The sequence below is a fragment of the Hermetia illucens genome, chromosome 6 (assembly GCF_905115235.1).
Source record: "Hermetia illucens chromosome 6, iHerIll2.2.curated.20191125, whole genome shotgun sequence".
NCBI lineage: Eukaryota > Metazoa > Arthropoda > Insecta > Diptera > Stratiomyidae > Hermetia > Hermetia illucens.
In genome coordinates, this window is record NC_051854.1 from 27,897,418 (window position 1) to 27,912,278 (window position 14,861).

The 14,861-nt window shown below is 45.3% G+C and overlaps 2 protein-coding genes across 2 annotated transcripts in view; one reads left to right on the forward strand and one right to left on the reverse strand.

Annotated features, from left to right (window-relative positions):
- The window catches only part of LOC119659216 (protein Lilipod), an 84,185-nt gene extending 72,389 nt beyond the window's left edge, over positions 1–11,796 (reverse strand). The window contains exon 1 of the mRNA XM_038067189.1: positions 11,319–11,796. Within this exon, the coding sequence (XP_037923117.1) occupies positions 11,319–11,387 (69 nt within the window). The 5' untranslated portion in view covers positions 11,388–11,796. The remainder of the gene's footprint in view (positions 1–11,318) is intronic.
- Positions 11,797–12,129: 333 nt separating this feature from the next.
- LOC119659578 (peptidyl-prolyl cis-trans isomerase sig-7) lies at positions 12,130–14,368 on the forward strand. Its single transcript, XM_038067735.1, has 2 exons — positions 12,130–12,562; positions 12,725–14,368. The coding sequence occupies exons 1-2, from the start codon at positions 12,169–12,171 to the stop codon at positions 14,293–14,295; spliced, it is 1,965 nt and encodes a 654-aa protein (XP_037923663.1). The 5' UTR covers positions 12,130–12,168; the 3' UTR covers positions 14,296–14,368.
- Positions 14,369–14,861: the final 493 nt, after the last annotated feature.

Below are 14,861 nucleotides of genomic sequence, written 5' to 3' on the forward strand. Positions count from 1 at the left end.
CCATAGGGTTAAAGCTCTTACTGTACAAGACAATAATCTTGCCAGTCCTTATGTATTTCTTAGCAAGAAAAATTGAGAACCCTTGCCCGAAATCGAGAGAATCCTCCGAAGAATTTTGGACCCCTACATGAAGATGGATGATTCCGTAGCCTACCACGACCGTCTGGTTGTGGATAAAATCCGGCTCAACAGGCTGCGGGGGGCGGGTCATCTAATTCGTATGGATGAGGATGTTCCAGCCCGGAAAGTCGATAAGAGCAATATCTATAGTACAAAAAGACGACGAGGCAGACCCTGCCTAAGATGGAGCGATGGTATAGATCAGGACGCCAGGCAGCTTTTAGAGATATCGAATTGGTGGACCTCAGCGCAAGACCGAGGTGTCTGGAGTTCCTTAGTAAGGCAGACCTAGACCGGATACCGGTTGTTGCGCTATTGATGATGACTTAGGACTCCCTCAAACCTCAAAAAAAAAAATTATTTCGCTCCAGCCTATTTTGAGCCTGATGCTGTTTTGTTCAAGTTCGATCATTCCACTTTTTGGGATCAACTTTGCTATAAGACGCTAGGAAAACATCATCTGTATAAAGCAGTATATAGAGCGCTTGACGTTGGATGTCCCATGTGAGAGTGTCCACAGCAAAATCAAGGAAGTGACTAGGGGCGCTTACTTGATGAGCATCGATAGAGACACCAAGCGATTTTGATATAACTGCCCCACTTTGAACTTTACTGTTCGGATCGTGGTAGAGCAATTTATTATTATTATTCTGTTAAGGGAAAATCGCACCGCGTCCTAGAAGAACTATTTTGCCCCTTTTACTGACTATAGTGTACCTATTAATCATAGTATCTCAAGCAAGCCTCAAAAACTTTAGTATATTCCCTACTTCCAGATCTTTCAACTTTGTATCTGGTATTAAGTGTTTTCCCAGATGCCTCGACCTACTTTGCACAAGTGGCGGACACTGTCCCAGGACGTGTATAGAGGTTTCATCACACTCCACACAAAACCTGCAGGCAGTGTCCGTAGATATCCCTAGCTTCCCTAAATGATAGTTTAGGCAACAGTGACCAGTGAGAATTCCCACTATGATTCGGGAGTTTTTTTTGGTAAGGTTTAAACAGTCCTTTGTACGCATGAGTTCGTATCCCCCAATAAGCACCCTGGACTGCTCCATCCCTGGTAGGCCCGCCCAGTATAGTTCCCTCAATCGTTCCTCTTTAGAGAGAGCAATTTAACCTAGCGCACTAATTCCGCTGACGCTAGGTGTTGCCGCAGAGCATACCACATGAGTTCGTATGACACACGGTCAAACGCTCTCTCTAGATCCAGAAATGCAGTGTAAAGTGGACAATGCTTTTCTCCATGAGTAACCACGCAGCGTGTATTGCGTCAGTAGTTCCGTAATTCTTGAAAAACCTAACTTGGTTGACGCTCATTTGAGCGATGTCGCAAATGTCATCCTATATTAACAACAACCGAATCAGGCAAAAATGTTAGCATTCTGCTGGACTCCATCTCTTTTCCCATAAAGGAACGGCCGTGCTTTCTTGCCACTGAGATGTTCAGATGGAATTGATCCAAATGTCGGCAGTGTTTGAGGAAGCAGAGCATGAATAAATTCTTTCGTTGAAATCTCCTCGAAGCATCCCCGCCTACTGTTCGCCGCGGGTTGTCGATAGGTAAGCAAAGTATCGTTCTTATTATTAATGCAACAGAAGTGTGGGCATTGGTGTCGGTGTTCGATAAGTCGATAGTAGATGGGACTATCGTTTAATAAACCATATATTCGCAAGTACAAGGTTGTCATGGTCCGCAAAGTCGACAACACGGTTGTCACTCTCATTGCTCTCTTCTCCTCCATGGTACCCACATGGCAACTAATATGGCCCACAATGACAGAATAGTCATTGGCTGGTACTTTATAGGTCTTTTTGTCAAGGATCTACTGTCTAAAAGTGCATCATAATTTCGTCATTATTTTAATTTGTATTTTAATAAAAAAATTTGCGAGAAAAGTTTCGATTTTGAAACAGGAAATGAAACGCATTTAAATTGACCCAGGGGGTCAACTCAAGAAGTCGATATATAACCCGAAGCTAAAATACTTTAGGACTAGATGCAAAGTAGATACATTTAAAATTGAAAACTATTCTATTGAATAAATTTAGATAGTGTTAATAAATAGGAACGAAACTGGCGCTCATCTAATTTTAAACTAAAGAAATCAAACTTGTTTTCAACTTTAACTCAAGTTCAAGACCAAACAGAAATTCATTCGCAATTTCTCATAAATTTGCAGCTGGCAAATGGTTAAAAAATCAATTTTTATTGCCACTTGATGAAACTCAATTGGGAACTGATATTTGCCATGTTGTTTCCAATTATCTTTCCAACAAATCTGAAAATTTAAAATTCAGCGATTTTTTATGTTCTCATGATATTATCTGAACTAGATATCGAAAGGTTTGTACCAATGCATACATCAGATGCTTATAAATTATGAAAAAAGAAACATTTATTCGATCTATCTGAGGAGAATGTTTATCTTTAAGTTCATTGCAGTGACTATGATTAACAAATCAATCAATTTCTCTTTCGTTTGACCGGACTTTGACCGCTACGATTTTACATTTAAAATTATGTATTTAATGGAGTTAATCACGATTTCATTATCAAATACAGAAAACTAATCCACTTATAAATAGATTGCAATTGTTCATCGGAAACAGAATATTTTGATGACGCATTTTATTAAGTAACAAAATAAGTTTGAAGTACGGGGGTTTGAAACTTTGACGTTCAAAACCAATTTTTCTTTGCTCTGAATCTGTTTTCTAAGATTGTTACCGATAGAGATCTCAATGAACTCGGTTTCTTCTTAATCGCACACTCAATTAAACTAGTAAGAAACTGTTGATAGGGCACTCCATTTCTGAAAAGTTTTATAGTCGTAAATAATTTCGAGAAAGATTATAATTCATATCAGCTACAAATGCAGGTGAAGGGTCGAAAATTTGGACAAACCTTGTAGACTGTATCATTCAAATTTTTTCGAACAAGAGAACTATTAATAGTGGTAGCTCCAAAGAAGCTGTCTCGGGATTTAGACCCATCTTCTCGACTATATTTGAAGTTGATTAAAATAGAAAATTGGACGGCATAGTAGATGTAAAGAAAACAAAACCGACTACCACTAAAGTCAACCCTGGGACACACCACCCCGAGATGGTGAATAGTTCAATACTACACTAAAAGTGTCCAGAATTCACATAGAAGCTAAGAATTTGTTCTCTTCAAGTAGTAAAAATTAACAGACTTCATATTAATCTGCGACCTTCAGATGACGAGGAGTAAATTCTAGAGGCCTCACCAAATTCATGTTCCCCATGGAGAAATCCATGAAAGGCACACTCTACAGTTCAATGGAAAGCCTGCATTTACCTAATGGCTACGACATAGTAACCTAGAAAGTAGAATACAGCAGTAATTCCTATAATAAAAAAAATTGGAAACCCGACTTCGACCGGTCTCGGGATCAGTGCCTAAATTTCCCGAAAATTGAAAAGGAAGGCGCAGCAGAAGGAAACGTCAACCAGTTCTAATGCCGATATGTGAAAATGGATCCATGCGGACTGGTCACCATAAACCAGTTGAGGCAACGACAGCCGAAGGTACTCCGAAAGAAGGCGAAGCTCTTTGGGAATAAGGATGTGAGCGTTACTGCATCACCAGGTATAACAATACCCAGAGAAACCGAACGGTAGAAAACAGGACCTTCGAAAGAAGTTGGGGAAAATGTAATCATCTCGGTAAGATTCAAACTAAACGCACAAAACGGCGCGATTTTCCATTAGACAGAAGCCTACGCTTACACTCTCTGTGCCCTCCATCGACGCAAGCACTAAGAGATTTGGTAGCATACGCCGAGTTAAGTGATCATAACCTCTGAAACTATTCGTTTTTAGGAATGATGGGGTCCTAAGTCCATATCAACTTAATACTGGACCGGACCACATGGGAAGCAACTTACTCCCTCTTTCCTGGTCCACGGACCCCTCGCTTAGGGCTTGCACCCAAACTTTACAAAAAAGTGAAGCGATGGCGGCTTTACGGTTTCTTACCAGAGCAGAGGCAAATCGTCAGACGCTGCCTCACCTCTGTCCTGGGAGCAGCGTGACCGTAGCGTGACCGTAGCTGCTCCCAGGGCAGAGGTGAGGCAGCGTCTGACGATTTGCCTCTGCTCTGGTAAGAAACCGTAAAGCCGCCATCGCTTCACTTTCTTCTCTGAAACTAGTTCAACTCCAGAAACCTGCAGCGCAAATATAATAGACTGGTAAGAAACTCGAAAATATACTATACTATTTTTTGGGCTTTTAAGCTGTTGAATATTTTGTTCTAGGATACGTGTGTCCCTTTCCAAAAGCTTTATAATAATGTGTCGATGAGGAGAGCATGCCACAAATTACGGCAACAACAGCAATGGCTTGATACGCTACATTGTGATATGAGAGCCTCTGAACGGGCCTACAACTAAGAAGAGAGACGAACTCATTTAGCTGATATGGTTCGTTTGAAAGCTCTATGTTTCCCTTTTCTAATGTTGTACTTTTCAATTGATTTGGTTTATTTCGTCGTGAAAAATAAAGATTTGTTTGACTGACAGAACTTATGGCTATTCTATGTAGATGAGGAGGGTGTAAAATTTCATCAGACTGAGAACCTTGATTATTATTTTCCTTGCCTCTTTCCCAAAATCCAAAAACAAACACTCCCTATCAACAGTATCAAAAACTTTCTCTTGCTGCTGCGAACGACTTGCAAAACAATCTATGATACAATTGATTCAAGCGATCTGACGAGACACACAGCTGTCACTTAGGACGAGTGGTGCTCTTCACAACGGTGGATATAAGGTACGCATTTAATTCTTCGTCTTCTCGCACTTGAGACATCGGAAGATCCTATTGAGGATATTAAGGGACCGTCCTCTTTCTTAGGAGTCCTAGAAAAAACCTCAGATAATGAGAATATATCGACGGCAGCCTAAGGATCCTGGATTTCTGAAACGCCTAATATGATAATTTTTTGCAACTCGAGATGTTCGAAGAATCGTCCTTGGGGGATAAGCAGATGATAGAGCGACACTAGTGGCCACATGTTCAGCCGAACAAGCCTAGTGTACATTGGGAACGGTAATGGGGTTGAGTTAGTATAGATTCTACCTAGTTCTCGAAAAAGCCGAAATGATAGTCCTAATCAAAGAGAAGATCTATGCAGCCTTTGTGCAGATGAGGTTACTCTTGATAGCGTACCTAGGTTCTGACTCGTCCACGTCTTGAGGATTAGTAATGGAAAACATAGCAGAGCATAGATGAGGCTGGCGTGTACTGAAAGCGGAGAGGGGACGGCTCCGCGAACACTATCTCGCCCACGGTTGTCGCCTGCTTACTGAGCTTGAAGCCTTGAGCCTTGCCCACTTTCGGCGCTGGGCGAGTTTGCGTCAAGCTCAAGTTTTCTTTAAATACAGGACCAAATACTCACATTGACGAATAAATAACAAACGTGCTCCTTGTCTAAGGTCACAAATTCAAGATTATCACGACAATGACATCCAAAGAAGAAATTTGCATTGCCTTGATGGAACAATTCAAATTGGTGGAGCTTACGAGGGAGTCTATTGTGAGCCTATAGCAGTACTCAAACATCCACATTGCGGCTACCAGTGGAGGCAGCACAGAAATTATGATCGGTAAGGAAGATTCGAATCAGATGGAGTGTCTGCCGTCTGAAAAGCAGATTTCATTAAAGAGGTGCTTCAAGTGCCCAATGTTTAGACACTTCGGGAAGGCATGTACGAACGACTTTGACCGATCCGATCGATGCAGAAGGTGTGAGGAGATATTGATAAAGGGTGCAGTAGGGACCCCAAATGCCTATTGTGCGAGGGAAAGGAAGGAATAGATAACCGGCATATTGCTACAAGTTGCTAAAAACTCATTACCCAGAGTGGCAACACAACTTGCTCCCAGCTTCCCATCAAACGCCTTCCACGAATTGGTACAATCCCTCGCGTCGGTCTCCACCAATGAGCAGGGGCAATTCGCGGCAATTAAAATAATTATGAATTAATGGAGTTAAATATTGTCACCTTTAACTCCATGTCCCTGATCTCACACGCCCCACATGCCACTGCTCAAATTTTGATTGACAGTCTGAAAGCAGATTTCTACTACGTTTCGGAAACTCATATCAATAGCAGGCATAACGTGCAATTCGCAGGGTATAATATTATCCGGAATGACAACAACACTGGCGCTGCCCTTCTAGTCAGGAAAGACTATCAATTTGGGGAAGTCGTTATAGAAAACCTGCTGATTTCTTCCGCCACGGCGTCAATAGTAAGAACAACTGATGGCAAGCGCATTTTGGTAATCTCCGTCTACATCAAATGCAAACCATTAACTGAGCAACTGGGTGCAGACCTATAGATCCTGGACAATCTCCAGTTAAAATCTAAGTACCTCATTTTCAGTGGCGACTTTAACTCGAGGCACACCTCCTGGGGCGATACGGCAATCAACAGAAATGGGGAAACCCTGCTTAAATGAATCCAAGACCCTTACTCGTCAGCCTACGTGGACTTGGTCTTGCCAGATTGCCGACAATACCCAGAAGTCAATCTAGCATTGACTACTTCCTACTATCGGGGGAAACTTCTCTGAACTTTCAAGTGATATCTTGTAAACGCTACCAGGCATGTCTGATCATTTTGCGGTACAACTTAAACTTTCCTTGTCCTCCCAACTCCGGAAGCGAGTGATGACCACCGTAAGGTCCTTCGTCCACACTCACTGGGAGAAACTCAAGTCAGACTTTGCACCAAGGCTGATCTTGAAAAAACTCGCAACTGACCGTAACCTATCAAACATAGAGATCGACGAAGCCATCATCTTGGCCACAGACACCATTAATACTGCTACACGCAGGAATACAAGGCTTATCAAAGTCGACGAGTTTCAGTATAACTCAATCCCTCATGATATCATAGAGATGCAAAAAGCCATTATCCTTACAACCTGCGCTACAGTCCGAAGAGTCATGTCCAGTCGAAAGGCTCCTGGGCGGAATGTTCTAGCGAAACCCTGGAGCTGCTGGTTCAAACGCACTTTTCCGCCAGCGAGGAGGACTGTGAGTCAGAACCTTGCTTGGAGGTTTTACGGTAATCCCAGCTGTGCGAGGCTAGGATAGGCTGGGCTATAAACAGCTTCTCCGCATACAAATCTCCAGGCCCAGATGGCATAATGCCAGTCATGCTACAGAAGCAGCAGGAAAGGGTTGTGACGTGGCTTGTTGAGATTTACCGGAGCTGCATTTCTTTAGGATACGCACCGCAGTCCTGGAGGCGCGTACGAATGGTTTTCATATCGACAGGCGCGGTCATGAGTCCGCGAAGGACTTTAGACCAATCAGCCTGACCTCTTTCGTGCTGAAGACCCTAGAACGCATCCTGGACATTCACTTAAGGACAATTATGGAGAGAACGCCTTTCTCTAAGTCCCAGCAAACATACCCCAAAGGAAAATCCACTGAGCCCGCCCTCCACGAGGTAATTGGCACGGTTGAGCGGTCACTGTAGTACAAGCAGTATACCCTAGCTGCCTTCTTGTTTATAGAGGGAGCTTTTAACAACGTCAGTACCAACGCCATCAAGGAAGCCTTGACCGGTATTGGATTGAGGGGTATCTCACGCATTGGATTACATCCATGCTAAGTACCAGGATAATCCAGTCGGATCTGGGAGGCAACCACTTGACCAGAGCTGTGAACAGAAGCACACCCCAAGGTGGCGCCATCTCACCGGTGCTCTGGTTAATAGTAATGGACAAAATTTTACGTACATTGGACAGCAGTGAAGGTGGTGGCGTATGCCGACGACTTGGTGATATTAGTATCAAGGAGGTTTCTGTCCATTATGAGCGACATCATGGAAGGAGCGTTGCGAAAGGTGTGCCTGTGGGTCGCAAGACGCGGACTCAGCATAAACCCAACCAAAACGCAACTGATGCTATTCACCACCAAGAAAAGGATACCTGAATTCCATTTACCACGGCTGAATGAACAAAGTTTCCTCTAATGTAAAGTATCTGGGTGTAATCCTGGATCCAAAGCTAAATTGGAGATTGAACATAGAACTGAGGCTTAAGAAGGCCTGTATAACCTTCTATGCCTCCAACAGAACCTTTGCAAAGAAATGGGGTCTCCTAACGTACGGCTCTATTGTATCGTGGCAGGCTTTGAAGAAAAAATACAATAGGATGAAGCTTAATAGGATCCAAAGAACCGCGTGTGCAGGTGCTAATGAGGCTCTGCAGTCCTGCCCGGCAGATGCTCTCAATGTACGTTGCATGCATATGTTGCAGCGTGCAGTGCCGTCAGACTATGTGAGTCCGGATGCTGGGAAGCGAAGTCCTACGGCCACAGCAACATCCTAGATGAAATACCTCGGGGAAATCTGGACATCCCCCACGGACTATGTCACACACAAGCTGAACTTTACGAGAAACTTTGCTGTGGACCTTCCAACCAGTGCAAAGTGGAAGACCGGCGGCGTGTTGCAAGATTATGATACAGTATTTTTTACGGACGGATCAAAGATGGCCTATGGAGTCAGCGCGGGGGTTTTCTCGAAAACACACAGTGTATCCAAGTCGTATAGTCTCCTAGGTTTCGCCAGTGAGGCCTAAGATGGCAAAGGCTTACGAACTGTGCTAAGTCAAGGAGAATTTGGGCCGCTTATAACATAGCCCGTTCACGAGAGCTCCTGTGCCAGACGCGTGCAAATGCATTTAAGATTATGGCGGTCTGCACGGGGCACTGGCCCATGGGGGACCATGCCGCTAGGCTCGGCATACCCCAGACGCGTGCAAATGCATTCAAGATTACGACGATCTGCACGGGGCACTGGCCCATAGGCTAGGCTCGGCATACCTATCACATTGCCGAAGCTGCGGATAAGGAAGGGAAACCCTCATGCACTTTCTCTGCGAGTGCCCAGCTCTAGCTAGAATCAGGCTGTGGATACTGGGTAAACCATTCTTTGAGGACCTCAGAGAGATTTCTAGCTGCAGGGTGAGAGAGCTTCTTTCTTTCGTGAATGCTACGGGCTGGCTCTGAAGATCCGAGCCGGCTGGATTCTGCCTCCCTGCTTCCATAACAACAGTCACGGTCTTAGGAAGTTGTGGCATCAAAACGGCGCACTAAAGCGGTAATTGAGCTCCTCGGAACGGCCACTGATACCTGCCTACCCTACCCCCTGTCCGGTAACAATCTGATCTAGCGGGCTTCAATCTTGATTCGATCTGTCTTCCGGTTAAGATCTCTGTAGTATAGAACCACTGCGTCACTGCTTGAAGTGTTTGCGACAATCGGGAATGAAAGTCATGAGGGGTTTAACGTGAGTACCTGCCGTGTAGGCCCACGGTCTCCTGCGGACACGGATTGAATTTGGGACCACAATCAGAGCCCCGCCATGCAAGCACAGCGCTCCTGGTTTATACTAAGTGCAGGCTCAGCATTCATACTAGTGTATGCGAGGCCTATCTAACACCTATGTCGCAACTAAGGGATACAGCACCCGAGTTGTACGGCGCAACTCCACGCTTGAGCTCCGAGGAGCTCTACCCGCGATGTAGTCATAACCACAATCACCATGAAACTCCCACTAGGGGGCCAACCGCAAATAACCGGGCCAAGAACACATCCTCCAGGAATTCTCCTGGAACATATGCTCTCAGAGGGCCATCCCGGTTCCCACGGTACCAGATAACCTCCGGTGAGGCTTCGCGGCAGAGCCACTTCCGATGAGTTCCTTGCAGACTCTGATCGCCCTCCTCGAGTACGTGGGGACGGAACTTCGACAATCGGTAATGTAGGAATACATTTTCACATGGTCGCACACACTTTGCGTTGAAACGTATCATCGCTGTGACGCGGGTCTCTCGATGTTGCCTTCAGCCCATCCTTCAGCGAATTGTTTATTCTGCAGAAGGTGGGATCGCCGTCACATCGTATCCGGACGGGTAGAGCATTTCCGGACGCCTTCATTGAGGCTATGCTGCAATGTGACCACATACGGCGTTGGAACGTTGCAATCAGGGTATTCTTAATAATACAAAGGATAGAAATGGATAAGAGAGACGGCAGAATAGCTTAGGCTCTCGGAGCCACAGGTTTTGTACACCTAAACTGATCACAGTTAGTCCAGCTTAAGTCCTAGAGACATCAAAGGATATTTTCGCTGGTGGTTTCCAGTAGTCCAGAAAAATGGCAACTACTTAATATTGCGTCAATTTCCTCTAGAGTCTCTCTTGGAAAAGTGTATAAAATTACCTCAGCAACCTCCCAACCATGTCGTGCCAAATATGATTTGCTTTCAACCGCAGCTGCTGAAGTGACTGATAAAGAATTCGCTGCACCGAGCCATTCATCCAAACTGCATTCTAGCCTCCACACTCGCGCCCACTTCCACGGCGATGCGGAATTTCTGCCTGAGACCTACGCTGCATTCACCGGCCACATTTGCAAAGTGCATTGCTCTGTACGTGCTATTTCCGAACCGCCACACGACTCTATAAATATGTCACATGAAATCAAAGCAGACATGCTCCAACTGCTTGGCCTATGCGCCTCCACGTTCGAATTCTCGGTTGCAGTACACCTCCATGAACTATTTCGAACCAGAGCCCATCACTTGCTATACAGCGGGCGGTGGTTTCAGGCAGGGGGGATTCATGTGCTCGAAAATGAGCGTTCTCAAAACGATCAAGAAAACACCGCAAGGGCAGGCGGTGGCGAAAAGAAAGTCGAAATCTGTCAGCGAGGCGCTAACGCCGCTCACGACGCGACTTGAGAAATCATCTTTTGTCGTGGCCGTTTTGTTGTTGTGCGCTTGGAATTTTGCTATCTAAAATAAGCACTGAATCGGGGAGACAATCATAACAAAGGGGTTTATCACTGGTTCCTCTGATAAAGAGATTGATCGACGCATCGACGTTGCATTGAGCACGTAAATCACTCATTCTTGCGCTTTTTTCAGGCACATCGAGATTGATTTTCACGCGATAAGTGGATTGGGTGCATTCAGTCTGATTTCATTCGAATGCAGAGCTGAAAATTGAACGAGGATTTAGCAGAAATCGAGGGAAGTCCTGAACGGAATTTGCTTCCCGGTGCAGGGGTTCTGCCGGCTCAATTAGGGAGGGAAGTAGAGTTTCTGTATTGCACCTAGAAAGTAGTAAAATGAACCACTTACAATGTACTCTCGAACGGTATTGTGGAACACTTGCGCCCGAATATCGGTAACTTCGTCTTCCTCATCCATTCCTGCTCCTTCGCTGCAACTCCAAACTTTCTACCGCACTTCACTCAATTTCGGTATTCCCCGCAACCTGCGACACGGGCGACCAAGACTAATTTCACTTATTTCCACTTAAAGAATTTCGCTAATATCGAAAAATCCAAGGAACGTTCAACGAGAGAAAACCGCAAACTGAGACGACGTTTTTCACTGAAAATTTTCACAAACCCGAACTTTCTGCAAACAAAAATACCGAAGACAACTTATTGGATGGATCCTCTGCGATTTAGAATTATTTGTCTCGAATGTTCACCCACGAAATCACAAAAAGTCTTTTGAAAAATTGCACAAATCGCACTCCGCTGGCCGCAGCGTACACAAACTCAACTGCGAAGTAATCGCCCAACAACTCGCAGGCAAACGACAGGCAGCTGAGATTTCTGTCGTTGTCGCTTCATGGTACACTCAGGTGAGTGTGTTTATTGTCTGAGGCGGATTCTAGTGCAATGGGGACAATGCGGATAGAAAGTCTTTGAAAAAGTAACGATCGAATGGAGTAAAATTCGGTAATATAAAGAATCCGAGGGTTGTGAAACATAATCAAGAGGAAAAGTACAGTTTAAAATTTGCGCAATTGTTTATCAAAAATATCTGAATGAGGAGTGTGAAAGGGAGTATCAATTTGTGCTCCATCATTCTGGTCTTCCTATAAATTTCTCAAGACTCTTCGGTAAGAAGAAGCCATAAACGTTTATCGCTACCCGTCAAATGTCCAATTGTCATTCCGCCAATTGTCAACAGCAACATGGCTGTGGTCATTGAGACTACGGTCGGCGATTTGACTGTTGATTTGTTCGTTGACAAGCGTCCGCGTGCTTGCCTCAATTTCCTTAAACTGTGCAAACTCAAGTACTATAATTACAATTTATTTCACAATATCGAGCATGGGTTCATTGCTCAGACGGGCGACCCAAGCGGCGTCGGGGACGGCGGCGAATCAGTTTGGGGTGTCGTCGAGGGAGTTCATAAAAGATATTTCGAAGCGGAAAGCTTGCCGAAAATCAAACACACAACCGCCGGATTACTGTCGATGGTGAGCGTGGGGAAAAACATGGTTGGCTCGCAGTTTTTCTTCACTTTGGGACCAGATTTGACTTCGTTGGATGGCGTCCACTGCGTTATTGGGGAGGTTACTGAAGGTTTGTACAAATATTGACTCTGAACTCCATTAAAGTTGAAATATGTGCCCCTTCATGTCACTGGGTCTTTTATCTACCATTCCTGAATTCCATTTGATCAAAGCTGCTAACAAAAAAGTGAAATTTCTGACGCTAAATGACTTCCGCCTTTTTCCCTCCCAGGATTCGAGGTGTTGCGCAAACTCAACGAAGCAATCGTAGATGAAAAGTACCGTCCCTACCAGGACATCCGAGTAACACACACAGTCATCTTGGAAGACCCCTTCGACGATCCTCGCGGCTTTCAAATTCCAAGTCGATCGCCATCTCCGAACCCTGAACGTTTGAAAAATGGCAGAATTGGTGCCGATGAAGATATCGACGATACGGAAGGCAAAACGCCGCAAGAAATCCAGGAAATGTTGCAAGAACGCGAGGCCAAGGCACGAGCAACAATCTTGGAAATCGTAGGTGATCTTCCGGACGCTGATATTGCTCCGCCTGAAAACGTCTTGTTCGTTTGTAAGTTGAATCCCGTCACCACTGATGACGACCTGGAAATAATTTTCAGCCGGTTCGGAAAAGTTAAAGGCTGCGAAGTCATCAGGGATAAGGTTACGGGCGACTCTCTCCAATACGCATTCGTCGAGTTCGAGGATAAGAAAGCCTGCGAGAACGCCTACTTTAAAATGGACAACGTCCTCATAGACGATCGACGGATACACGTCGACTTCTCACAATCCGTCGCGAAGGTTAAGTGGCGCGGTAAAGGTCGTGGTATTGTCCGGGATGACGGCAAAGATGGGGGAAAGTTGGATTTTAATGACTTGCGAGGGCCTAGCAAACCTATAAAGAGAGAAAGAGGCAGAGAGCGCCGTGAAGACGCAAACGACTATCCCAAGAACGGCAAGGCAGAGGATAGTCGCCCCGAGCGCCCTCGAAACAAATCCAAGAGCAGATCCAGAAGCCGCACCCCGAGACGAAACAAAAGTCGAACAAAAAGCCGGTCCCCGACCAGCAGAAATAACCAACGCCGCGAGCGATCGGATAGCCGCTCGAGGAATACCGGCAGAAGAGGTGGATACGATAGAAACAGTCGATCTCCATCAAATCACAACCGATTTTCCCGCGACTCAGAATATCGACGGCCGCCCAACAACTATAGGAACTTCAACAGACCCTATGGAAACCGCGGCAGAGGGAGATACTCAGGCGGCAATTATTTCAACTCACGTCCTTATGCGAGAAGATATGACAACAGGCGCTCGCGCAGCAGATCGCCGTATAGGTCAAATAGTAACCGCTCACGTGACCGTTCTCCAGCATATGATCGTCACGCTCAAAGATATGACGATCGGCGCAACAAATATCGGAGCCGCTCACGTGATCGTGACGACAATAGAACAAAAGAAGAGAACAGATATTATGCTAAGACGAACGACTTCCGTCAGCCCTATTCGAATGAAAGAAACAGACAAGAAAGGCATTCGGAGCGCGAAACTTCCGGAAGAGACCAAAGGGTGTCGTCAAACAAGAAAAGCAGAGAAGCCAACAGGAAGAAGGAAAGTTCTTCATCGTCAAGCGAAGACACTTCATCTTCTTCGTCTGAATCGTCATCCTCGTCGAGTGAGGAGGAACGAAGGAAGCGGAGACGGAAGAAATCGTCCAAGAAAAGCACCAAAAAGAAGACCAAGAAGCGTCAGCCTAGCACTTCGTCTTCAGACTCGTCCTCGTCAGATTCAAGTAGTGATTAAGTCCAGCGGAATTTCAAGTGTTGTACCTTGCAATGGAGATTGCCTGTAAATAAAGTTGTGAATATGTGTAACATGTTTGTAGTATCCTTGCCATTGGCTCCTACGTAAGGCACAGCGCATCATGTTTGCCACCTCCCCCAAGACTTCCCGAGTTTTTAATCTTCTACTTAAGGATTGCAGGAATTCGCATTCACTTGATGACGGACTGGACTACTTGAAGGTTAACTTTCCCCTCTGGACCCACGCACCCCTCTTTTGGCTAAGCACTGAACACATTGAAAAGATGGCTTCGTCCATGGAAGAGAGAACATGTCAAACGCTACCGAACCTCTGCCCTGGAGACATCGCGACCGAAAGTGACTCCAGGTGTTGTTTCCCTAACCAAGACGAAAACTACCTAATTCAGGTTTAAGTTCAACCGAGGTCCGCGATGCGGAAAAACGAGCCCCTGTCTGCCACTGGAAAGATGGAGGAACTCGCAAGTCTTTCGGAAAAGGCGTAATGATATTTGTGGTCTACAAGAAGCTCGGTGTGGTGACATAAACCGTGGACGCGGTAAAAATGAC

Bases quoted from the DNA above. Each gene is read 5' to 3' on its own strand.
- LOC119659578 (XM_038067735.1), top strand. From the start codon at position 12,169: ATGGCTGTGGTCATTGAGACTACGGTCGGCGATTTGACTGTTGATTTG. The intron at 12,563-12,724 runs GTTTGTACAAAT...TTTCCCTCCCAG, and splicing joins TATTGGGGAGGTTACTGAAG to GATTCGAGGTGTTGCGCAAA.